This window comes from Anser cygnoides, chromosome 2 (genome assembly GCF_040182565.1).
Source record: "Anser cygnoides isolate HZ-2024a breed goose chromosome 2, Taihu_goose_T2T_genome, whole genome shotgun sequence".
Classification (NCBI taxonomy): Eukaryota; Metazoa; Chordata; class Aves; order Anseriformes; family Anatidae; genus Anser; species Anser cygnoides.
In genome coordinates, this window is record NC_089874.1 from 111,061,792 (window position 1) to 111,088,764 (window position 26,973).

Consider the following 26,973-nt stretch of genomic DNA (forward strand, 5'->3'; position numbering starts at 1 on the left):
CTTGTAAGGTTGCATGTGTTTGCACATACACATATTACGTGTATTAAATTATGCACATATTTGCATATCCACATTACATTATGATTTATTCATGATGTTGAGATCCTTCCACAGAGATGGAGTTCTCATTACTAAAGTGATCTTGGAAACTTGCATGCACTTGCCCCCTTTACAAGCAAGTAATGACTATTGGCGCAAGTCATGTTTTTTTCCGAGATTGGGCCAATTTTTGTGTACGATGGGTAATTCATGAGCAAAGAATGCGAACGCTGTCAGGAGGCTGGAATTCAGCCACTCTGAGGCTTGCTTACTGTAGATATCTCAGCTGGGGGAGTTTGTGGGAAGAGAGTGCTTGCTGCGGCAAGTACAAAGTATTCCTGCTAACCAGCTAATCATTTACACTTGTTTGTGTTGCAAGAGTAATTGCAGAAGCTGCAGGATGGGGAGGATGAAAGTTCCGCCTTGTGTATGTTACTTATTTGATGCCATATGTGTCTCAAATTTTATGTGAGTACTCCTTGCGTTTGCATAGAGGAGACCATCATCGTGGCCTGTGCAGTGTAGAAACTGAGGTGTTAACAGAAAATCTTGCAAAATGCTCTTTGGACACAATTAGAAACTCTTTCATCATGCATTGTAAATGAAAAAAAAAATAACTAATACTTCTCCACTGAAAAGAACGAGGGGAAAAGAAGAGGCTAGTACAGTCACATGCCAAAACGCATTACTCCATGCAAGACTGGAGCCAGCACACACATTTGTACAGAGTATTGTTGAGACCCATTGGAAAGTGCAAATGCTAATTAGGAATGTGAACCAGATAACCTCAACATCATTTAAAGACCAATTATTTCTACCGGGATTTCATGATCCTAATCTGTTTGTCCTTCTTCCAGCGATCATGCCCACTGGAGTTATTACAGTAATTGTACAGAAGTTAACGCCAGGCCAGTGCTAGTGTTGCGTTGTTCACTGGCAGCTTGACAGCTTTCCTGAGGAAGGCGGCAATGTTATGTTTGCATATGTATTCGTGCAGAAAGAAATGTGCAGACACTTTCCATTTGAAATCCAAGTCCACAGCTGTGGTATCTATTTGTCTCTGCTCCTTGACTGAACAGAAAGGGAGGCAAAGATTCAGCTCGGTGGGGTGCCCTGACCTTGTAGGTACTATGCAGCAGAGATGATGGGTGTGGGTGGCACAAACGAATCCCATTATAGCTGCTTGGCTGGGGGACTCTATCTTTGGGTTTTTCCTTGCCCGTAAAATTTGCCCTCGATGTGATCGCTTGTAATTGCTTTCAGACAGCACTGGCATACCTGCATGCTGTAGACAGCTTCCTCCCCCAGCCCTTGCTCAGCGTTTTGCATACACATGAGACTGCAGCATTGTCTGCAAAAATAGAACCACGCTAAAACTGCGACACTTTGGGGGTTGCAATAGCTTTAATTTCTAGGAAGCGGAGAGGGCTGTTTTCTGCTCTTCGGCTGCACATACTGTTTCCCTATCAGTGAGAGGAGGGTAATCTACTAGTGAATAAAAATAGAGCACAAGAGTAGGCCAACACTCTACGCTTTAATCAGGTGTAGGATGATTAACCCCTTAGTGGCTGCAGAGGTGCAGGTGGCAGCCTGCAAATTGCGAATGGTGGTGGTTCAGGGGCAGCACAGGATTGCTGAAACAGGAGCCACAGCAGCCTGAAGGAGATGTTTCTGACAGATGGTGTTTCCCGGCCTGCAAAGAACCAAAATTTACCCATTGGAGGCAAGCAGTTCTGGATCCTGAAAAGTTTCCTCTGGCATAATTAGTTTCCAGTCTGGGAAGCACCATCCAGCACATAGTATTTTAAATCTCCCTGATCTCTTCTTATATCACAATAAATAGCAAAGATGGTTCACAGGGTCTTACAGCGCCTACATGACAAGGAGGGTGGTGTTACATCTTAATATTAAATTGTTGGTTGCTCATTTCCCATGCAACTTTCCTAGTTGCTTATCACATCATAATAGCATATGGATTTGGTAGCCTGATTGCTTCATCTGGGGGTATTACCTGAGGGTCCTGATGGACAACAAGGTGAGCAAGAGTCAACAGTGTTTCCTAGCAGCACAGACAGCCAGTGCCATTCTGGGCCACGTTAGGCAGAGTACTAACAGCAGCTGAAGGGAGGTGATCCTTCCCGTCTGCTCAGCACTGATGAGGCTGCACCAGGAGTGCTAGGTCATTTCTCACCCAAGAAATGATAGACCTGGACATACTGGAGAGAGTCCAGTGAAGGGCCACAAAGATAATGACAGGACTGGAGCACCTCTCCTGTGAGGAAAAGGTCTGAGAGACCTAGAACTGTTCAGCCTAGAGATGAGAAAGCTCAGGGGGATCTCATCAGTATGTACAAATACCTGATGGGAAGAGTAAAGACAGAACCAGACTGTTCTCAGCAGTGCCAAATGGACAAGAGGCAATGAGCAAGAATTGAAATACAGGAAAATCCATTTAAACGGAAGAAAACAAACAAACAAACAAAAACTTTTACTGTGAGGGTGGTCAAACACTGGCACAGGTTGCCCAGATAGGCTCTGGAGTCTCTATCCATGGAGATATTCAAAACCCAGCTGGACCTGATGATCCTGACCCTCGCTGGTCCTGCTTGAGCAGGGGGCTTGGACCAGGTGACTGCCAGAGGTCCCTGCCACCTCAACCCTCCTGTGATTCTCTGATTATATTAATGTGCAATACATATTTCGTGACTGAAATGACAAAGTATGAATAACAAAGGCTTACATTTTTTCACTTTAATAATGTCCATTCATCTTAAGTACATTACAGCTTATGGGTTTAATCATAATAAAGGAAAACTTTTTCATTTTTCTGCATTAAGAAGTACCAGACGTTGTACCCAGATGTTCACCGGTGAGAATAATTAACTTTGTAATAATCTTGTTATCCACACAGAGCTAAAATGAAGTACCGAATTTTTCAGGTCCTCATTCTCTATAGTGTACAATGTGTTACCTTGGTCTGGTGGGCTTGTAATGGGGCAGGGGTGTGAGGGATATAGGCTAGAGAAGTTCCCTGAATTTAAAACATCACAGATGAGGGCAGGAGACATACGTGCTTGTTCCATCCACCAAGTACTTGCTCTTTTTGCTGAAATACATATTTTAGTAGAATCAACCATTTTATTTCTCTTTTGCAGTGCTGCAGAAAAAAAAGGTCATCATCAGCAAAGATATAGAAGGGAAGAGCGTCCCCTGGGTGGATTAGGGCATTGCATGGGTTGGGGGGCAGAGTGAGCAAGGGCTTGCTGTGGAAAAGTGGCAAAAGTCAGGCAGTGAAGGGGAGAAGTGGAGGAAAGGGAGGTGTCAGATAGGGTGAGCGATGCTGGCTGGCCAGGAGGGCTGTAGAACCAGGCTGGGGGGAGCTGGGGACAGGGAGCGGAGCAGCAGCAGTGGCATGAGAAGTCGACGTGGAGAGGGTTGAGCCTGGGCTGTTTCTGAGGAAGCCAATTAGGGACCCGGAGAGCCTTTTGTGGCCTTCTGCCTCCCGAGGAGGAAGAGGCTCAGGTCCAAAACCAGAGGAGAAGCTGGCGAGGAAAGACCGCTGTTTCTCCTCTCCCTTGCGTGTGGGAATTACTGGTGGGTGCAGACCTGCCAAGTTTACTGCTGTTGGCTCTTTTCACTGTGAGCTTGACCAGGAGGCTGTTTTTTTCCGATTTCGGTTTCAAGCGAGAGCTGTGGGCTTTACAGAGTTGCAGGGAAGAGTCTGTGAAAAGTATAAAGCTTTTGCTCCCTGACTTCTGTACTCATTTATACTGTGCAATGTATGCTTTGCATTCTTTATGTGGTCTCGATTCCCCAAAGCTTGAGCAAAGTGCCTCTTTTTCACATCTCTACATTTCATTTCATCCCATTCATGCCTGAAACGTATCTAAGAATATCTGTGGGGGAGACTCATCCCATGTTTTTACCTTTCACAACAACTCTTCAGTTACATGGCCAATATGTTATAGCATGGAGTTTGTTTTTTGATCCACTAAAAGCATTGCAAAGGCAATAGGCACAGTTTTTGACCTGTTGAGAATTGCTTTACATTTTTGATATTAAGCTGTGATTGCCCTGTCACCCCCAAAACGGTGGAAGGCAAAGGTTTAGCGTGGGTTGAGGAGCAATATGATTTTATAACTTGGCCTTTCTCTACTTCACCTCTCCTTCCCTCTCTCCCTGCCAAAGCAATGATACCTATTGCCTTATCTGTCATGCTTATTTGATTGCATGGTAAAATAAAAGTAATTAACAGGAGCGTGGGAGGTCTGTTCATTTGCTTTAAGTATATATTCCCAGCTAAACCTCTTAATTTCCCATGGATTTATGCAGTAGCCTCCCCTCACTGTGTTTTTTTGCTCTACAAAGGCAGCAGTGGTGGCTCCATTTCCAGGCAGCGTGCACCCCCAAGGGATAGGAGCCCCTTAAATCCTGTGCTGGTGGTAGCACACGGGTTGGCTCTTACCTGGGAAGTGACATTCAGGCAGCAGCTCCTCTGTCTTAACACTGATGGGCTTTTCTGTGGACAGAAGTCGTCCTGGTAAGGTTGACACACAGTGAAGAGAGCATCCTTGTCAGGAAAGACTGTCAGGTACATGTGGAGTTTCTGAAGCCCTCCTGCAGCATCAGCAAAACTTACCAGTGTTCAAATGCAGCAGGAATTTTGTGAAATTGGAATTTTGGCTGAGTACAGCTTGGGCATCTTCCTAGGGAAGGAAGAGAATAGATTTTGTCATGGGCAAAAAACAAGCCATGCAAGTTATTCCAGGCTTGCTGTATTTAATCTCACTTGCCCACAGTGCGTAGCCAAACAAGAAATGCTGAGCGTTTTTATTACAACGCAGCCATACACAACTCTTTCCTACAGTTCCCTATGAAAGCATCGTGCCTTGCAGCTGCTAGCTGCTGTTTCTCAAAGCTGACATCTGTGTGGCTGTACAGATCGGCCACATAAAACAGCTCCTGTGTTGACCTTGTGTGACTCCTGAAGAGGACATTGAAGTGTTGAAGTGTCACAATTCAAATGTAAATGGTGCGGTGGGGAAGCAGGTAACCTGCTTATTCCTCTTTATTTGATATAAACACTTTGTTATCAAGTAGAAAGGCAAGAAATTTGGCAAAATATGGCATTGCTTGTTTGTAGCAGAGGTGTGACTGTTTTGGCTTGAGGGCTCTGGCTTTGTTCCTCTCTGCACACAGTAGTGGAGCCATCTCAGTGGAGCAGCAAATCTAAAACCATCAAGCTCCATTATTTATTTCCAGATCTGGGGATTGAAGAATTAACTAAACATTTGTTTGAGATTATGAAGGAGCTGGGGTTTATTTATGCTTCCTGATACAGGGCTGGAAGCATGTGACAAGCCTAGAGCTGGTTGCACAAATGATGTTATAAGGCACAGTAAATGAAGTTAATGCAGTACAGCTTCAGTACATTTATGTGGCTGGTTTCTCTCAGCTGAAGAACACTTGTTAGGCTGTAACAGCCACATTCTTCAGTTTCCCCACCAATAAAACTGCAGAAGATATTTCTCTGCCTTATGTACCATCGGAACCTCAATACAAATATTGAATTTAACAGAAAAATAGATTCCGCTACACAGTTTACTCCATCATTGCTCCTAATGTTTTTGCCGAGTGTTAAACAGCAACCGTATTTTTATTTATTTATTTATTTTGTTCTTTTTTATTGGCTTGCTTACCACTTCTAAAATAGTTTGAGGCCAGCTTTGGGCTCCGCAGTTTTGTTGGCATAGCCCTGTCAGTTTGGATTGTGAAATATTTGCGCAGCCCGGCCAACACTGCTGGGCTGGCAGTGTGGTATGGGTGCAGCTGTATTGACAGAGGAACATTTTCCTCCACTCCGTTTGTATCGCTCAGAGAGCTGGAGCGGGAAGGAAAGCGCTCGTGCCCACCAAGGGGCTCTGGTGAAACTGCTGTTTTGGTGGGGTGATGTAGTGCCAAAGGGACGTGGGTCCAAGTGGGTGACCTTTGAGGAATGACAGGCTGTCACGAATGTACTCAGCGTAACATGACCACAAATGGCCACTGCATAGCGTAGACAGAAGACAACAATCTCTGTAGTGCTCTGGATTTGTCCTCATTATTTTAATGAAGATGAGTTTGGAAGAAGCATTATGTCTGTTTTTGTTTCAGCCTTCTGTGTTGCTTTTGAAGTAATTAGTGTATTTCCATTCTGCTTAAAGTCATGTGTATGTTACAGATAAAGAAACTGGCTGGCCGACATCAACTAAAATATTTATGTGTGTGTGTGTGTTTGAAATGAAGTGGTGAGGTTTTTCCATTAGCTGAGGTGCATGTAGGGAAGCAGACGATGTCTGATGGCCCAAATAATTTTGAATTCTTTGTCATAACTAATGCATATTAAAGTTGGCATGGGTAGCTTATAAAGAGGACATTTCTATCTGTGTATTTTTTTTAAAGATTTTTTTTTCAATGTCATATAAAACACTAAGAAGTAGAATGACCTGAATGTTTTCTGTCCAATGTGAGAGAGACTATGATGCTTCTGCGAAGAGCTCTTGCTGTAGACAGTGAGATATCTTTTCATATAACATGTTAGCAATAAAGAAGATGAGTGGAACACCGGAAAACTGCTTTCTTACCTAATTGCATTCCCTGTGAGATACTAGGCTCTCATTGATTTCAGTAGATGGTATATTACATTCCCCTATATATTAGACAGAGAAGGATCCTGGAATCAGTCCACAATGTTACTGAAGCAAGACGTCTCCACGTTTGGCTTTTCCTCCAGTGGATTGCCCCCAGGTCACATCTTTGATAATCCATTAGAGGGAATATTTTGTACCGTTGCCTGTTACTGCTGTTGCAAACAAAGGGAACTGTGGTTTATTGAGATATGACCTCAGAATAAATTTGAAGTTGCAATTTCTGAAAGACAGAAGAGCTCTTTTAATTGAAACTTGAAACATGACATGTACTGCCTTACTTTTAACTCCACAACAAGACCTGAGTTTTTATGAAAAACAGATTTGCCCCATTCAGCAGATTCTTATGAAGCTCTGATCAATATGTCTGAAAAATGGAAGAGTTGAAATAAATCATGTCTGGGTTACAAATTCGAGGATTAAACATAAAAAGTGTTATTTTAATTGTTATATTACTTTATTTTCCAAAGGTGATTTTTTTGTTTGTTTATTTCCCTCAGAAACGTTCCAGAGGTCAAGTGCTATTTGACAAAGTGTGTGAGCATCTGAATCTTTTGGAAAAAGACTACTTTGGGCTAACATACAGAGACACAGAAAACCAAAAGGTAACCTACAAAATGTCGGTTGGCCTTCAGCAGCCTGACAGTTGGACATCAGAGCTCCCCTGATGCATCCCCAGACAGTTGCAAACAATCCCGAAGCTGTTTTTGTCTTCCTCATCAAGTTACATATATGTATCTAGAGATGTTATTTTTTATAACTGATTGTACCTCCTGAGAGCATCCCCTGGGCTTCCTTGGCTTACCTCTGTGTGGGCTGTTAATGACATGAAAGAAGTTAATCATGTACATGGCTCTCTTTCTAGTATGATTTATTTCATTACTGCCATAGATAAAAGTCAGATTCACATTTCTGTAGATATTTTTAAGCATATAATATTAAAATATGGCTTACTTAATACGATGGTTCGGATACAGATAGGCAGGAGTTGCTTCACTGCTAAGAAGTTTTGACTTCAAATCTTGACCTACCTTGTCTTATGCATTATGTTTGATTTGGCTAAAGACATAAGTCTTCAGAAGCAGTCAGCAGCAATAGTGAATCTCATTCTGCATATCTATGGCTCAACTTTAACATTAAATGAACTGTGTATTAGCCATGTGCAAGATGATCTAAGCTTTGGGTAATAAACATATTTTTATGGACACATGAAAGAGAGAGTATCAAAGGCTAACTTAAATGCTGTGTGTGTTTTGGGGCATTTTAAGACAAATATTTTGAAAGAATCCAGCAACAAAACTTCTTAGCAAGATATGCCATGGTCCAGCAGAGATCACCAGGTGATATTTTGTGCTTTGTATGTCCTCAAAGGTCTTCCCTGATGAAGCTGGAGATATTACTACCTCTTTAACTCTTTATGTCCTGTGAGAACAACAGCTTTATTTTCTAGGCTTCCTTTTTATTTCAGTTATATATGATACAAAAGAAATTGGTGTTTTTTTTGTTTCTCTATTCCCCTTTCTTTACAGACTTTTAAATATGAGGATTTTGTTCCTGTTTCAGAAAGTCACTTAAGCAGACACTTGATTCATGCTAGTCCAAGATAACACTTCAGCATATACTTAGTTAAGTTAAGCAGATGTTTAAGTACATTTCCAGATAGGTATGCTTTCCTGTACTGGAAAGAAAAAAATGCATGCATTACTAATGGGTGGCTTAGAAGTACCAAACATTTATAGATTACCAGTTACTTTTCAGAGCTAAGCAGCTAAAAACCAACGGACACCATGTTTATTGATCAATATCATGCACATTTCTAATGTCAGAGTACTTAGCAATTCACCTCCATCCTCTGCCAGATAACTTCCAGGCAGACAATAACATGTCACATTTGAAAACAGAAATCCTGATGCACCTTTCATAGAGGCGCATAGTGTGCTTTTACAGAAAGCTTGGAAATGGCTGGAACTCTTCGGGCTCATGTTTTGCACCACTGACTGGATTTGGACAGCTGCAAACTGGTTGTTTTTGTTGGGTGTGGGAGTTTTTGTGTTCTGCCCGTTTGATATTTCTTTAATATTTTTTCTATGATACATCTGTTTTTCTTTCTTTGGACAAAGTGGAACTTTCCTCAGGGAGGCGAACTTTATGTTCTGGGCTGTGTGAGGCATTTTAAATATTAATTTGATTCCATTAGAGGACGAGGCACTGGCACAGGGTCTCTTCCCTCCCAGTATCTCTCCCGGGGCAGTGCCCTATGAACAGCAAGCTCTGGCTGCAGCAGCAGCAATAAGAGACCCCAGGCTGCTGCTCGCCTCCTCTGGAGAAACTTGGTCTCAGCCAGCAAAGCTCCTTGGCATTAGGGGAAGTAGTAGCACATCGCTGTGACAATCCCCCACCTCCTTAACTGGGTTTATGTGCTATCTTCTTGCCTAGCCACCAACCTCGGATGGCATGGATGGGGGTGGGCTGGGCCGCAACTCTGCCCCGGGTCCCCCCACTCTCCACAGTGCCCTCATGCTAGGAGGGGGTTGTGAATGAGGCAATGCCCTATGGCACACTTGTGTGTCTGTGACATGGCTTTTCAGCACATTCAGCCCTTCCACGATTCAAGAAAAAGAATTAAAAAATTATTAACAAGCTTGTAGAAATTTAATTGGCATTGTCCCAGGAGATACATTAGAAAAAAGGTTTCTGTTATTTTTTTTTTTATATTTTTTAATTTCAACCTTGCCCCTCTCCAGCTTCTGGGAAGGTCAGAAACAATCCAGATTCTACATGCTGAAAGTTACCATTATCCCTGCTTACTGCTGCTCCAAAGAGGAAGGGGTGGGCGTGCAGGTTTTCTAGCTTTGTCTCATAGCACTGTTTTAGAAATGGTGTTGATTGTACTTTCTAACTCAAATTGAAAAAAGGAAACATTTTCTTTTCAGAATTGGTTGGACCCTGCCAAGGAAATCAAAAAGCAGATCCGAAGTAAGTTTGTTATTGTTTGTGTGTTTCTTTCAGGGATTCTGGAAAACATTTCCTTCTTGTGTTCCCAGACCCTAGAATCTGAAAAAATCCTTTAGCTCTCCATACAGTTTTATCTGTTGTCTGCTGCTGGCACTAGGCATGGCCTAGGTTTCTCAGTGAGTGTGGTCTCTTACATATGGATAGCCACCTCGCAGAGGCCTGGTGGGCTACAAAGCCTCTTCTCTCATTGATTCCAGCCTCCGTTGTGACAAAGGGACAAAGCTGGTGCCCCCAGTGTGGTGTCCCAAGCTGGAAAACCCCAGTGGGAGACCCACTAAAGAGCTGTAGTACCACTCGTTCCACTGTGGTCACAACCCCTCCAAGAGCCGTCCATAGGAAACGTGGGGGTGCCCTGTCACTGACGGGCAAGAGATCTGCTCCACTGGACGTCCCTGTGGTGTGAGTGCTCCTCGCCCAGGTCCCCTGCTCATGGGGGCTATGAGGCAGGTGGTTTGGGGCCACAGCCCCCTTGTCCCCACCTTTCAGTATATAAGGCAGCACGGAGCTCGCTTCCCCCTGGGGTGATGAAATCTCATCTGGGAGCTGAAGTTTCAGAGTCGTCTTCATCCTGTCTCTGGAACAAGAATTACCCACGTGTTTACCCCATAAAGGGTTCAGGCAGTTACTCAGGCTCGTAACACATGAAGTTCCATTACTGAAAACAACTTGACATTTGCAGAGATGCAAAAACCTGAAGTTTGACATTAAACGACGTAACCCTAGGGACTAGGCCATGTATATAAGTTATTTCTTTATGTAACTGATATTTATATCAAATCCAGGAACACTGTTAGTACTCCACATTGAAATGTTTTAATGATGCAAAGATAATGCTCTAAAATATCTTCCCTCCCTGCATGTCAAAAGCTTGAACTTTGCTTCTAAAATGACCATTCAATTCGCACAGAATCAGTCAATTTTCTGCTTCACGTGAATATTTTAAAAAGCCCTGTTGTTAAATTTAGCTGTCTGCTGCATTAGAAATTCAAAAATGTCTGGAAGGAAAACTGTGTCAGGGCTGCCAGGCTTGAAACTTGACCTGCCTTTTTTTCATCCTCACTTTTTCAAATTGATGAAATGTTTGTGTGTATTCCTTTTTTTTTTTTTTTTTTCAGGAAAACCTCAGTATTTTTGTCTTTGCAGGTTTTGTAAATAACCTAGCACCTGTGCTTTTACAAGCAAACACATCTGGTGGTTCACATTTTTTGGATCAGGTCTGGCAAATGAGTCATTCCCCTCTCCGTAATTCAAAGGGTTACTTGACACTGACTGCAAAGCTTCCTCCGCTTCTCTGAGCAACTGCACCTTTCCACCAGTATTATTTTCATTACAAGTTAAATGATTGGCAATGAAGAACAATGAAAATCTGTGCTCCATTGTATGCCTTTTTTCAGTCCATGGAGAAGGTGGCTCTGGAGAGGAAGGTGCTGTAGACCTTCTTGAGTCAGGTTATGCTGATTGTCAATGCAAGTAAAGCAGCTCAGCTTCAAACTGCTGATGTGAAATGCATTTAGTATGTGCCCAAGCCATGAGCTGGATAGTGAAAGGTAGTGACAGCAAGAGATTAACCAGGGCAGAAAAGTCTAGTCCTGGACGTGGAGCTGGGGACAGTTGTATTTGCAGGAGATGACAGTGATAATTTGCTTGCTCTGGAGAATTCACTGTAGAAGTTTGGAACAAGAGAAGTATGGAAAAGTAGGACTCTTATGCATGATACTTTTCATGAATGGTAAAAAAAAATACATATGTCATCCTGCTTACTGAGTGCTGTACTGCACTCAGATATTCTTGATTCCACTGCAAACAGGAGATTTCATTGCAGTGTCTAAGAAACAAGGTCCTCGCTGTGTTTACAGCCTCTGGTTCACACCCCATTAGTTTTAACCCATTGTGTTTTATTTTAGCCCATGTAGTTCAGGGAGAAGGCTTCTTACTTAGTTACCTTAACTGGCCATGCTCCCAAGGGTTATAGAGTAGGTTTCATTTATTTTTGTGTGTGCTGGAAGCATGGGCACAGATTTTCAGGCTGTGGTTTTTGAGGCCCCCAGCCCTCCACTGTGGAGCAATGTGGAGTGGGACCATGCCCCATCCTCGCTGCTGGCCAAATCTTCCTTCCACCAGGTTTTATGGTGCAGGGGAGTGGAAAAGGTCCTGGAATAAGGAGCCTGAAAATTTCACCAAGAGGTAAAACCCTGATGGTAAATGTCAAAGACTTATTGTGCATACAGCTGGTTTTCTTGGGTTTTCATGGATGACCATAGCAAATGGGACTGGATAGGATGAGATTTCCTTGAAGTCTCTAAGTAAATAGTCCCAAACATCCACTCGGAAAAACCTTACAGCATTTCCAGGCAAGCAGATGTTCACTCTGCCCAGAATATAAGCTTCCTATACCAGAGAGTGTACCAGATACACCACCAAGACCCATGTTCATTGGGAGTTACCTAGGTACAGGGTACTTCTGGATCAAAGATAGGGGAAAACCTTGCTCTGCAGGGTTTACAAGGAGGAATACTGTTTTTCACAGCATTCATGAGCACTTTGTCATTACACAGCCAATATGGGACCTTTTGAGAGATTTATTCTAGTTAGATTTGTAATTGGATGTCAACACATTTCAGAAAACTCAAATGTCTACTTTGGCTTTGGTTACAGAAATACTGTAACTTACAGTAGAACTGCAGGTGAAGCGGTGTATCCTGCAACAAAGGCCTCAGAAAAAATCCTGTTCACGAGATACCACCATGTTGCTTGTTAACATGTTCTTGTTTGGGGTTTTGTTACAGCTTTTCATTTGCTTTAGAGATATGCACTAGTATAACCTCTCCACTTCTAAATAACAGCATTCATATTTACATTGCCGTGTTCAACACTTTCTGGTTTTCAGTCTTTGTATTCTTTCAGGACAACATCTAAAAGTAGCACTCCAAAACTCTTTTCACTAAATATTTGCAGTGATGCAAACCAGTTATCCCAGGGGTGATCTAAATTGACCAAAATTACTAACTGGGAATTTCCTGGTGTTCTGTGCTTAAGGCCTTTTTTTCAGCTGTGGTGCCTGTGTTTGTCCTTGCAGTTTTGTCGGCACAGTAATTTCTGCCTGCTGGCAGCAGGAGCTATGTGCTGAGGCAGCACCCTGAGATGATGCGGCTGAGCTGCCCTGGGCAAAACCCATCCAGCACATCACCCCAATCAGCTGCCCGAGTGAACCCTAGCTTGCCGTGTTTCCAGTGCCTGCATTTTGGGTTTTTGGTTTTAACACATGTATAGGCTGTGTTTTCAGATGGTTAATTCCAGTAAACTTTTTTTTTTTTTTTCAGACTGAATTTTTCTAAGTATTAGCAATAAATTGCTACTCACTTAGAGCCCTCGCTTCAGTGAAAATCTTACTAAATAAGAAAAGAGCTGTAAGGTCTGATCTAATACCGTAATTATGAAACAGAAAAGAAGTATCATCAGAAAGATATACAGGAAAGAGATACCATATCCTGTTCTTATTAATTTCTTGACTGGGGTATTTTTAAGTCTGCTGGTAAGTGAACAGCATGAACATCTTCATTTGCACTTACATTGTACTTTCAGTAAACCTGTGTTCTCTTCCAGGTGGTGCTTGGCAGTTTGCATTTAATGTGAAATTCTACCCTCCAGACCCTGCCCAGCTTTCTGAAGATATTACCAGGTGTTTAAAGCATTAAATACCTTTCTAGAAGGGGCTTCAAAGCTGTTTCTGAGAGCGCTTATTCTCTAATTATCCAAGAAAAGGAATGTTTTGTATTCCCATTGGCTTTCTTTCTCTTATGAGCTTATGGAAAATATGTGATGCTTTGGCAGAAAAGACACTGTGAACAGTGTTTAGTCCTCTGAGCTCAGACAACTTTCTTTTTTATAATTTAACCTCAAAATCAAGCTTTTCCAATATGCATATTCTTGAGAGTTGATTTTAATTTTCACAGAGATGCCTATGCCCATTTTTGCCAGTGGTAACAAGATTTTACTGTCAGCAAAATGGTAACTGTGAAAGGAAAGAATGGGGATGAAAATGAGCATGCTTGTCAATTTTGTGTGTCACTGGCTAGGTGTGCTGTTGGTGTGCACGGTATGGTGAGTGTGGTGGTAACGAAGTCAGGTAGCTCTGCAACCTGCACCTCTGCTGAAGGGAAGGATTGCTCTTTTTTGTGTACGTAACTGGGTTCAAGACACAGAGGCTATATCTGCAGTAAAGAGCTTGGGAACATTTCCAAATTCCTCCTAACCCACCTAACTGAGTGCATGTCCCAGTTCTCTGTCAACTCCATGTTGGGGTAAGCTGTGTTAGTTGTTACACCAAAAATCATACCTGACCTCCAAACAAGGGCATTCTGTCATCAGGCTTGTAGCAAAGCTTGTGGAGGACTCGGGAGCTCTCTCTCACCCTTAAATTCCCGAGGGAACTCCGTGCCTTAACCACAAAGCCAACATGCTTCACTTTATTTCTGGATTCTTCTATCTGGTGATCCCTTGCACTGCTTGTCATTGTGCTTTTAACAGCATGTACCATTTAAATGTGTTTTTGAGAAAGCTTCATGGTTTGCGAAGGAGACATCTTTTGAACCGTTTGGAGTTCAGCTACCCCGTAGGGAACATTATTTATCCTTAAAGAAAAAAAATATCAGTTAGCAATATATCTCAGTGATTTATTATAGAAAACAATGGGGTAATTCACCATCTGGACCACAAAACAAAATAGCAACCCATTTTGTTAAGAAATCTCCATGCAGTTTTATAAAGATTAATTAAGCATTGCTACCCACAAGTTAGGCAAAGGATGGTTTTAATTCTCATTATCCTTGCTAAGGCCTGAAAAACCTTGAGCTTGGGAGTTTTCTGCCCGTCAGCAGAGGACCCCTGGCTCCTTGCCGCTCTGTTGCTGGTGGGCCCTGTCTGAGCGGTGGTGGTGCTCCCCTGCAGGTACTACCTCTGCTTGCAGCTGAGAGACGACATCGTGTCAGGCCGGCTGCCCTGCTCCTTCGTCACGCTCGCCCTGCTGGGCTCCTACACCGTGCAGTCCGAGCTCGGCGACTACGACCCTGACGAGTATGGCAGCGACTACGTCAGCGAATTCCGCTTTGCGCCAAATCACACTAAGGAGCTGGAAGATAAGGTGATCGAGCTGCACAAGAGCCACAGGTAGGATGGATGGAGGCCGTAGCCTGCCTTCAGGTACGTCCTGCAGCATAAGGAGATGTTGAAACCTGCTGTTGCGTACTTCTGAAGTGACGGCACATAATAAAAGTACTTTTTGGACGTGACTCCTCTCTGTGCCTTCAGTTAGAGAAGAGATAACACGAAAGCGTGAAAGATAACAGTGTTTTCACCAGAGCTTCAGCTCTGATAGGTACCGTGCTATTTAAGGGATACAGCTTCAGTTGTGACAGGCTGAAAATGTCTTCCAGGTGCTGGATTTTAATTCATGTTCTGTTTCCTTAACACTGATGCTAGAATTGGTTGCTTTTCCTCAGGGGAATGACACCTGCAGAGGCTGAGATGCATTTTCTGGAGAATGCCAAGAAGTTATCAATGTATGGAGTAGATCTCCATCATGCTAAGGTATGGACTACAGTTCTTCCAGCAGGGAGCCTGCAACAGTCATCTTTCTCATGTGGCATAGTACTTGAATATGCATGGACAGCCTGATTTATTCTTTCTGGTTTGGGACAGGCAGATTGGGGAATAAATCACTGGTCAACATGAGGAAAGGTGGCTCCTGAGATAATCATAAATATTTCTTGTAACTGTAACATAATTTAGCCTATAGATTCAAAGATGCTGCACATCAACATTTCATGTTAATTGAACAACCAAATCCTTGGGAAAAAATACTGAATGGACACAGTAATGAGAAAGGATTTCAGAAGCTGTCCAAAAAGTGAACAATGGTCATTTCATTCAACTATATTTTTCAATTTAATAAGGCCAAGTATGGTATCTTAGCTAGATAAGCAGATCATTTCTAACACTGCAAAGAATTCTGAAGCAATTATTTAGCTGTGCTGGAAACCTAATCGGATTGATAGTCATAGGGAGACAGCGTCTGGTCTCTCTTCTGAAGTGTCATCGTTGCAGTTGACTGGAAGGGAAGTAATGCTGCTGGAAGCATTCTCCCATGACGAGGTGGTTTCTCTAATCATCAGCAGGTTAAGATAGGACCAAAAAAATGATCATGCTTATTGTGGCTTGGGAAAGCCACCTGCCAGCTTTCTGTTTGTTCATGGCTTTTTTTTTTTTTCTCCATATAAATAATTACTTCACTCTTCAATTTTTCTTCACTTTTCAAAGTAAGGTTGAGGGATTTTAACATCTCTGAGGTTAGCAAGCATCCTTGACAATGAGTACTGAACAAAGACTTCTGAGCTGTGGAGAGCACTGCATTTCCTGTAAAGGTCAAATTGCTGTGAGCCTGTTTTTATGCTGCAGCAGATCCTTTCAAGAACTGAGATAAATTTGCAGCTTGGATCTTGAAAGGGCATGCAACCATGTCCCTGGAGCATTTCATAGGAACTGTGCATGTGTGTTACAGAATTCAAGGTAATCTTTTGTGTTCTGTTAATTGCCTTCACTGAAAATGAAAAATATGGGTATGGCTCAATGGGCAGCACTTGACCAGGAAGCATGCCACTGCTTTTCCTGTGTCTTGCAGATAGGTACAAAATCTTGAGGCACATTTGGAACAGAGATAAAAACAGATTGATGAATGTCACTCAGTAGCTTTTTTTCAACACCCTTTGTCCAACACAAAGAAATCTGCAGAACAGCAACAAAGTGAGTTCCTGCTCTAAATATGTTACAGGCTTCATTACCGAAAATTTGACATAGCATGGCATTAAGACCTGAGTATTTTTCAGAATACTGGAGAAAGGCTGTGAAATTTAAGACAGGGTGTCCTTAGGTAACCTTTTTTTTTTTTTTTTCCTACAAAATATCAGTGTCTAGTTTTACTTTTCTGTTCTTCATATTGAAAGACTCAGAGCAAACAAAGTTTTAGTCAAGCCAATCTCTCTCTAAAGTGATGTTCTTAATAGAGAAAGCTGCGCTGGTAACTGAATTGGGTCTGTCTGTGGAGTAAGAAATCCAATGATAATCTTGGAAACTGAGCTAAAAGTAGGAAAACTAGAATCTTCATGAGAAGCAGCACTTGGTTTTAATTAGGTCTGCTGGTGAGATGGGATAGTATCAGGCTGTGGGACCTGCGTCTCTATGGATGCCTTTTTGAAGTCGTGCAGTGGCAGATGTCTCTGTGTCAACGTCAATTCATTAAGGCTGTGCAGGTATCCAAGTTACTCAACAGATGCTGGACTTGCCAACTGCTGTTAAAACTAGCTCTCAATTACCTAGCACAGGGCTACAATTAAGAATGTGTTCAGATGGATAGATTTGTCCTCTGGGCTGTCAGCACTCTGACAAAACCTCCCATTCGTATGCAGAGCTATGGGTATGTGCAGCTCAGCATCTTGTGCCTCAGACGTCAGAGCAAAGAGCGTTGTGTTCTGTGCAACTGCATGGCTCCTGAAAAACAGCCAAATTCTCCTCGTTCGGGTTTTGTTTTACGCCAGTAGTATCACATTGAAAAGCAGTGTCTGACACCAAAAAACACAAAAGAAGCCTTGAATGGATTGAGGTCTGCTGCAAAGGTGGGGAGGAAGAAAGGAAGCATTTCTCAGCAAGGTTTTAAGAAAGTATACCAAAAGAAGCAGCCCCTTTCATCTGCAGCTACATGCCATATTTGAGCATGTGCGTGTTTCAAGCATTTTCCAGTCAGTGTGATCACAGACAATGAGACTTCATTTTTAAAAATGTATTCACTGTATTTAAACATTACTCTTTTCTTAGGAAGTTGTAAAACTGAAGTCTGCTGAAAAAAATAACTTTCTCTCTTCTGCAGTACCTCACAATGGTATCACATGAGAGCTTTATTTAGAAAAAAAGATGTCTTTTGGGGTGTTATACCATCATTGTTGGAACATACATCCTTTATTGATACATATTTTTTTTAACACTGGAGTGACCTTGTGGTACTAATTTGTTGTTGTGTCTCTGACTTTAAAAGCATCCTTATTTTTTTTAATTCAAGCTGTGCTGTAGCCTTTTCATCTGATCATGTGTGCCTTTGTGTTCATCTTAAAATGTAATTAAATTTTCACTATGTGCCTAAAAAATGTTTGGAAAAATAGCAGAAAAATATTAATTCACTTTATGATTATCATACGATGACATCTCCATAGCTGACTTTTACAACATTAAGTTATTTTAAAATAATTATCAGAGAACTATGTGCTTTAAGGTGGACATTTCTTTTCTCTCGAACTATTAGTACTTAGCTAAATGAAAAAAAAAATTTACAGGCTAGTGGTGATGGTAAACACTGAAGATTGGCTTGAGACTGAAGATTGACTTTGAGAAAAAAATCTGTATGATTCACAAGGTTAAGTCATGGAGAATGGGTGATGCTGGGACTGGTAAATGTGTATGCAGTCCTACTTACTTTCAATCTTGTATTTATCCTAATGACCTTAAGAAGTAATTAAAGAGTTCTATATGGTTAATATCATTATTTTAATACCACCTAAAGTGAAACCCCCTCCTTTTGGAGTCTTTCTAAAAGATGAAATAACTTCCACGACACTCAGGTTCTGATCCTGCCCAACCTTACTATTACTTGCATGAATGCAGTCAATGAGTAGTGTAGCTCTCAGAAATAAGGTCACTGTAGCTGACGCATTAAAGATTTGTAGCTCAGACAGAAGCACAGTAGACAAGAATCTATAGTACTATTGGATTTGAAGAGAGAAGTATTCAACAAAGTACATTGCTTGCTTTTCTAGGATTCTGAAGGAGTGGAAATCATGTTAGGAGTTTGTGCAAGCGGCCTCTTAATATATCGAGACCGACTCAGAATAAATAGATTTGCCTGGCCAAAGGTTCTGAAAATCTCCTACAAGAGGAACAACTTCTACATCAAAATCCGACCAGGGGAGGTAAGGGCAACCTGAAACTCTTCAGTGAACGAACCTTTTCCAAAAACCTGTGTTCTCATTGATTTGTTGATTTGTCATGTCTTACAGCCCTTTAACATTCCTCTTCATTTATATTTTTTTTTAATTTGTGCTGATTTTCTTAGGAAAGAGTAGGTAAATACTTTATTTAAAATACAGGTAAAATCTTCTTTGGTGTTTTTCTGTTTACATCCATGAACTAATGTAAACAGTAAACATGGTCATCTGCATGCAAAAAGCTAATCCATGTTATGAATACTTTGGGCATTTAAGTAACATATTGCTTATCCATGGAGTGCTCGTTATCCACCAACATGTTGTATATTAAATTAGTGTCTATTCATCTTGCACAGTAAGATGCAAACAGGCCATACCAAATTTTATAAGCATAGCAGATTAGTAAATTTGGGGTCTAAGTCGAAATCTGGAGGCTCATAAAAATGGAGTCCAGCATCCATCATTCAGCATTTTTAGTAGCTACATGCATTAGCCCTTCCAGGCTCGTAGGAGCTCATGTTCTAACACGGAAGAAAGTGATGTGAAATCCCGTACAATGAGTGCCCTCTCGTGGCTCAGCCGCACGCATAGCAAATACACCAGTGGTAACGTGTGTCTGTCTACCTCATGTGGTGAGCGTGCACTCACAGAAATAAGATGATAAATCTTAGCAAAAATCCCAGGAAGAGTTCAAGATCATCATAAACAAAAGGATCTCCATTTGAACTGCTGGCAGAGTAATCGGACTGTGGTGGATTAAAAATCCATATATATCCATTTTAGAGGTTGGAGCTATATAGCAGGACAGAAATCACCTGGTTGAGGACTGGCATTTCTCCCTTAATGCAATATGGTAGTTGGGAGTCCTGAGCCAATGTCTCCAGTACTGGCTTCATAACTGACCTGGGAAATCTACTGGGGCCACCACCAGCATCAGGGCTTGAGCAGTTGTAGAGCTGTAAACCAAAATCCACAAACCTACATCCTCTGCCTCACAGCAGACACAGTCTTAGTCACCAACTTCCCAGTCTTGAATTTAATTTAAAAGACAAAAACCAAAACGAATAGCCACTGATGTTCCTTCCCAATGCCTGCAGTCAAGCTCCCCACCATTGATTTCCTACTGAGCTCTGCTGGTCTTGGTATGTAGCTTCCTGTGACCAGGTCATAGTTACTTCTGCAAAATGATCAATGCAGTCCGTTTCAAATCACATTTGATGATAATGTGATTCACCATCTCATGTGTTGCTTCTATCATCTTTATCATTTTGTTGTTTCCTGCCATGTTTTGCTCTGTCAGTTTCCCGTAGAGATCCAGGCTTCCTTACAAGTGCCCTTCTGCCTACCTTTCCCCAATCACAGCAACACTATTTCACCTACTCAGCTATCTGCATGTAGCCATCAACATGTTACAGCAGTTGTAGCTGTCACAGCTTTTGCATCTGGAATACAAATCTGCAGCACAACCCAAAGAGGTCACTTAGTGTCCCCAGCCAACTCTTTCAATTACCTGTTCCTTTTCTCATCCTTCCCAGTAGCTAAATTAGCTAAAAATACTGTGATTTACTAACTCTAGTTCTTTCACTGTAATTCTCCTTAATATAGGGCTGTGTGAGACCAGACCAGTCCCAGAAGACTATTGCTCCCCTCCAGGCTATTATCAGGCTTCCTACTGTTCTTTAAACTGGTGAAGTTAAGACAACAGGGTTAAAACACTTAAATGTTTTTGTTAGCTTTTTTTTTTTTCCCTCAGAAATCTCCCAAGTCTTAACTGATCTCTTTGTTACTACAGTGCGTAAAACATCACTGTCAGCATCAAAAACCTCTTCCTCATTATCTAAGTTTTCCCAAAAAAAAAGCAATCCCTGAAAGCTGCCTTTGTTTACTACTCACAGCTTCCTTCCCAGAAAGTAGTCTGTGGAGTATGTATATATACGGTTATATACATGAGACTGTAAAGAGATTATATAGACAGAGAAAATGAAGATGAACCTGTGTACCTGTGCATACTATCTAAATATAGATGCACAGCATCAAATGTGTACTTTTTCTTTTTTCCCACCTAGTTTGAGCAGTTTGAAAGCACTATTGGGTTTAAGTTGCCAAATCATCGTGCCGCAAAGCGCTTATGGAAAGTGTGTGTTGAACACCATACATTTTTCAGGTACGTCGATTTCTTTTCCTAAAGGTGTGCCATAAAATGCAACAAAAAAAAACCAATCTTGTTGGCAGAGACAAAACCCTTCAAAGCAAATTGTCATTTTGATCAAGAGGTGCCTCTGAGCAGAGAAGGAAAGATTATTGCTCCTTACAAATGTGAAATGTTTCACCCAAATTTTTCATAGTATTTCAATTAGATACTGAATGTTTAAAATCACCATATGATTCTAATTGATTGTTTTGTTTTATCTGTGCCATGATGTTGTCAGTCACTATACTTAAAAAGTCATAGGACTCTTCTAAACTTGTATAGGCAGAACAACTTGTATGGAAAGTTACTGGGAGATATGTGTTAATATATATATATGTATGCATACTGGGAGATACATGTAAAAAAAAAAGAGAAACATTTTGACTTAATTACATATGAAAAATGCAGACAGTAATCAGTGGTGTAATATTTGGTCACCTAGAATAAGGAATCCATTGCTGTAATTTTTATATTTCTGAGGAAATTTGCAACTATGCATAAGCAGCTATGCTTTCGACATCTATGAAGACCTGAGAAAAGTTTGGGATAGTGGAATAAATGCAGTAACTAGTTTATGCTGAGGTAGTCAGCAAAGAGATTTTTAGCAATGAGAACCCAAAATGGTAAGCTTTTCAGTGGCATGAGAGAGTGTCCAGTGTTTCCCTCTCAAGATGTTTGGGAGGACTGAAGAATTTCTCTCCTTTCTTAAAACTTTTGGTTCAAGTTGTCTGTAGATTCGTATGAAATGCTATCTTAGTATCACAATATCTAAAAAGAGATTGTGCATTTTTTGTTTGTTTCTGATTTTTCATGGAAAATCAATTTTTAGAGCATAAACTCCATAGTAGGAGAATGGAGCAAACTTCAGCAAACGCTGTAGCCATAATACAGAGGGTAGGAAGGCTCTGACCTGAAAAATGTTTGCATCTCTGTGAATGGATATGGCCCTGTGGTCTTAGCACTTTCGCTAAGTGATGTTGTATGTGGAGCATTGTTTGATCCCTTTCTCAGCGCGTGTGTCTCAGACCTGTGAGACACAGCTCCCAGTGGCTAATGATATGCAGCAGCGGTCTTCTCCCCTCTGCAGAAGTAGTAAGCTGATCTGTGGAGGAATTGGAGTAATCCCTATATGTCTTGGTGTCTTTTAGGCTCCTGCTACCTGAAGCACCTCCAAAGAAGTTCCTGACACTGGGCTCCAAGTTTCGCTACAGCGGCAGGACGCAGGCTCAGACGAGAAGAGCCAGCGCGCTCATAGACCGGCCCGCGCCTTACTTCGAGCGGTCTTCTAGTAAACGTTATACTATGTCCCGCAGCTTAGATGGGGGTAAGGTCCTCTTAATTGACTTTGCCAAAAGTTACAGTCACCGTGGTCACTGCTTTAAATTAGATGTAAACCTCTTGTAATCTCATATCCCTCGAGCTTCTGCTGAGAGGAGAATGTGAGTACCTGCACGTTCACTGCGTACCGGGAACGGAGGCTCTGTCAGTACAGCTGGCCCTTCTGCTCCTAATGACCTGTGCAGCACACAGCTTGTGTGGGAAGAGCGGCACTACTTACACTTGTTTGCATAGCTGAACTTCAAAATTAGGTTCATGAGGCCTTGCAACGGGAACATTCACCCAGGCAGTAGAGGGTAAAGTAGCAGGAAAGTCTCTCAGATGAAGTGGGATAGGCATCAGGTGCCCCTACAAAGCTTGCTACCTTTCAACAAGGCATCTTCTGTGTTGTCATGGAGCCTTTTTTTAAATGACTGCCTGCAGTAGTTTTCAGGAGCTGTGTCCCACTTGGGAAGCCGAGGAGCCCCAAAGAGATGAGCAGGAAAGCAAGTCCTTGCCCCATGACTTCTGCTCCCTTCCAGGAGGGAGAAAACAGATAAAGACCTGACTGAGGGGCATCAGGAAGGTGGCTCACAGGTAGCCATGAGCGGGATACAGATAAATAATGTCCTGAATTTACTGCTACTGCAGTTACGAAGTGTTTGCATGAAGGATGTTATTGGGAGCCCACTCTTCATGGGCCTCATTCCTTGGCCTCACCCCTGCAGATCCCTTCCCAGCCTGGGAGAAGATCAAGGTACCCAAATCTGTCACACTGGGCTTGCCCTCCGGAGCAAGTCTGGCTTCAACACTTTGGCAGGATTTACATGAATAACTGTTTGTTTGTTATTTTTAATTTGGCTTTTTTTTTTTTTCCTATACAGGTGTTTCATTTAAGTATATGTTAAAATTCATAAATGAGTGATTTCCCTTCATAGAGTAATAACGCTTGCTTCTTGTTACCTAGTATCTCACTCTGATGAGTCCTACCAGGCTTTGTATGTACATCACTTTTGAGGGTGTAAGATGGAAGGTAACATATGCAGGTTAACAGTAGGTCCTCCTTCCTCCTCTCTTTCTCCGTGATTCATGGAAGTCAAGGTTCTGCTGCTCCTTAGATTAGACCAACATCTGATGTAGTCTCAGCTACTTCATCAGCTGTTACTGTTGTCAGCTATTGAGTAAAAGTAGGTTGCAATTTATTTTTGTAGAAAAAAATACTGAGACCAAATTTAGCATCACTACGATTTTAAAAAAGGTGGATTCTCCTGCAGAATATCACCAATGAATTGTGATGAATAGAGCTGATGGTGGGGAGGGGGAAAAGCCTTGATTTAAAAGTACTAGTGACAAGCCTTCTTTTCTCCCCCTAAAGATGCTGCTTGTCATTAATTATTTTGGAATCCTCTAATTCTGATGTGCTTCTTGCTTGTTACCAAGCAACTGGTGACCTGATTGCTGTGCATGTGTCTCAAAGCAGAAATTACCCTTCTGCACTGTTTTGTTTGTAACATCTAAACAAGATGTCTCCCTCTACTCGTTTTGCTTTCTCCCACCTCCTGAGCTCATACCCAAGAGACAAGATATCTGAAAGCTTTTCTTGAGCATTTGTTAGACTCTGCAAGGTTTTTATTATGCTAATTTGCCTAAGTGCAAATGGGGAAGAGAGTTTTTTTTTTTTTTAATTAATGCTTATGATTTGTTCACTAATGTTGTTACTGTAACACAAACATGCCAGTAATGTTCTGCATTATGATTACACTGTGATCTTGGCCCTGTGGTTTGCTACGCATCCAAGTGACTTTGCACATTTGAATAGTCCTGGTGAATATGAAATCGGTTACACAGTAGTGAAGAGCAGGATCTAGGTATACATTAATATGTTGATTACATTCTATCTGTAAATTTACTATTTATTTTAAAATCCTTCATATATATTTAAGTTTGCTGAATTGTTAAGCATTTACATCCTAAAATATTCCTTCCAGAATTTTTTAGGACAATGAGCTCACTGAACTGACAGACTTTAATACTTAATAATAGAAAGATGACCTTTCTTAATTTTCAGATATTGTGTGTGTTACATCAATATTGTCATTTCCTACAACACAGTACATTACTTACCTTGCATTTGATCTGTATTGATATATTCTGGCAGATTTAAAAAAAAAAAAAAACCTCTTCCATCCCCTCGGCTGATGTCATAGCTGTTTTTCTGTATGTTTTCTGCCTGATATATATGGCAATGCATTATTTTTTCTCTGATGTTTTACTACAATAGCAATGGCTTGCTAACATTTAACAACTGTGTAATGCACACATTAGCTACAGTAATGTGTGTATACACATCCATAATATATGTTTATGCATATGAAAGCTAAATGCTTTATTTCACGTAAACAGTTTATTTAAATGTATGCACATGCTTCTGGTTTCTTGACACATGACATAGTTGTGTTTTCAGCAATATCTGAATGTTTTACTAACCCAGCTTTTTAATTTTATGCAGCTTCTCAGCAAAAGCTATTTCAGACTTTCCCTCTCTAAATATTTGCTTTTAGCATCAGTGAATGAAAACCATGAAATATACATGAAGGATTCTGTGTCTGCTGCAGAGGTTGGTACTGGCCAGTACACCACAACAAAGGGCATCTCTCAGACCAACTTGATAACCACTGTGACGCCAGAGAAAAAGGCAGAAGAAGAAAAAGATGATGAAGAGGGCAAAAAGAAAAGAGCAGAGGAAGTCACCCCAGTCTCGGCAATACGCCATGACACAAAGGTAGAGTTTTTTGGTTTTTTTTTGTTAAACTGACCTGCCTGGAGAGTGCTTGGAGAGCACAGAATGATTAGGGAGGGAGAAGATACCTAATGCAGTAAGAGGAACATAAAATATACACAGTTGTATGTACATGTATATACATGTCTTGAGTCAATTTGTATATTTGTATAGTCCTTTTGCATGATGTTGTAAAAGCCAGTTCCTGCCTTGGACTGCTTTTGGAAAAGCAAACACATTTATCAGTGTGTTTTTTACATAGCATTCAGGAGTTCTTTATGAAATATCCAGAAAATAGCCTAGAAGTGCATGTTTTGCTCTTTTGGTCTTCAGTTGTACTTTGACATTAGTATGGGCATCAAGTTTTCTATTTCTTGACAGGGCAACAAAGTAGTTCTGTGTCATTGTACATAGCTCTGTGCTTTAAACTATTGTATTTTTCTCATTTCCTTCTCATAGCAGTATGTTTCCCTCCATATATTTCAATGAGTATTTTTCTCCTTTTGGGTATGAATATACTATGATAAACATTTTTCTGGCTTACAAAAGCATTTACTTCCCTATTTTGAAATTTTCACTGAAGAAAATTGTTTTTGTTGATGATTCTCTACTCAGTTGTTAAATTTGATTTGTGAATCACCAAACCCAATCCCTCCACCACCGCATGTACATAAAACACACAGCTGTGGATTACATCTACTGAGATATTAAAAAAGTAAATCAGAGGGACAGAGAAGATGCTGTATTTCAGAGACAGATAGTGAAGAGAAATAAGGTAGAATCAGAAAAGACTGAGTGTAAAATGTCATCTGTTTCTTATACATTGAAGAGAAAAAATATGAAATATTGAATCTAGGGTATCATTCAAAGCGTGTTCTGTGGAATGCATTTGCTAAATGTGCAAGATTTACTCTCTTCATGTATGAGGAAAAAACTTTATGTATACCTTTATACCCAGAAAACTGTTTATGAATGCAAATCTGAGAGCCTGAACTTCTAGCCTTATCATATAACAAGGTACATATAATGAGCTAAAGATACAGATCCTCAGATAAAAAGCTGCAATTAAGGTACAAAAATCAGAAACAAACGGAATTACTGAAACTGCAGGTGAAGAAAGATTTTCTTTTGAAACTGTGGGCTGCAATTGTGCTATTAAAAAATAATCTTTGTAAAATTTGACTAGGGTCTCCTTGAAACTCCATTAGTTTCTGCATGGAGAAACATGGATGAAAATCAAATATGCAGAAAAAATCCAATAGAAACTAATTCCCTTCCAAGTGTTTGTTAATTTAGGTCAATGGAGAGGTTCAGCTGCATTTCAAAGATCATATGTTCCTTACTGATGGCTAGAAACAGAGCTATTTTTAGGAAAACACTTTTCCTAAAATGGTACTTAAACACGCACAAATGAATGAATTTAACCCCCAAGAGGTGGGTTCTGTTTAAACCACCTGTTAACAGAACTTCAGTCCTGTAAGCATATAGAGATCTTAGTCCTGCTTCTACTGGACCTGCCAACAGTTTGTTATTTATTATAAAGAGAATAGGGTCTCAAGAAACACAGGACAAGTTTGCAATCACATTTCTGTTTAAAGATATATGTGTAGGTTTGCAGATTTTCCACTAAGACATTTTATCTTTGTTTTATCCCTATGTGTTTAAGCACCAGAAGTTATTCTAAATATTAATGCTGCAAAGCTGTCCATAAATGAATAGTCTGCATTAGCAAAGAAGATATTTACTTTGGCTTTTTTGCCTTTACAACATAAAAAGAAGTTCTATGTATTTAGCTCACATAAAGTCCTATGGGTCCATCAGCATTAGATTTTGGTTTGCATTTACTGCCTTAAGCTCACAAAGAAGGTATTTGTTGAAGTTAGACTTGATTTTGATTGCTTAGTTCTGGAATGCAAAATG

At 40.9% G+C, this 26,973-nt stretch overlaps 1 protein-coding gene across 27 annotated transcripts in view; it reads left to right on the forward strand.

The window, feature by feature from the left end:
* Positions 1–26,973, forward strand: part of EPB41L3 (erythrocyte membrane protein band 4.1 like 3) — a 139,536-nt gene that overhangs the window by 91,195 nt on the left and 21,368 nt on the right. For 21 of the 27 annotated variants that reach the window (XM_048045807.2, XM_066992800.1, XM_066992801.1 and 18 more), the window contains exons 4-12: positions 7,226–7,330; positions 9,659–9,701; positions 13,344–13,419; positions 14,688–14,906; positions 15,239–15,326; positions 18,599–18,751; positions 20,833–20,930; positions 22,106–22,281; positions 24,836–25,056. In XM_048045807.2, the coding sequence (XP_047901764.2) occupies positions 7,226–7,330; positions 9,659–9,701; positions 13,344–13,419; positions 14,688–14,906; positions 15,239–15,326; positions 18,599–18,751; positions 20,833–20,930; positions 22,106–22,281; positions 24,836–25,056 (1,179 nt within the window). The remainder of the gene's footprint in view (positions 1–7,225; positions 7,331–9,658; positions 9,702–13,343; positions 13,420–14,687; positions 14,907–15,238; positions 15,327–18,598; positions 18,752–20,832; positions 20,931–22,105; positions 22,282–24,835; positions 25,057–26,973) is intronic. The other 6 variants (XM_048045792.2, XM_048045817.2, XM_013179438.3 and 3 more) reach the window with 1 other exon arrangement.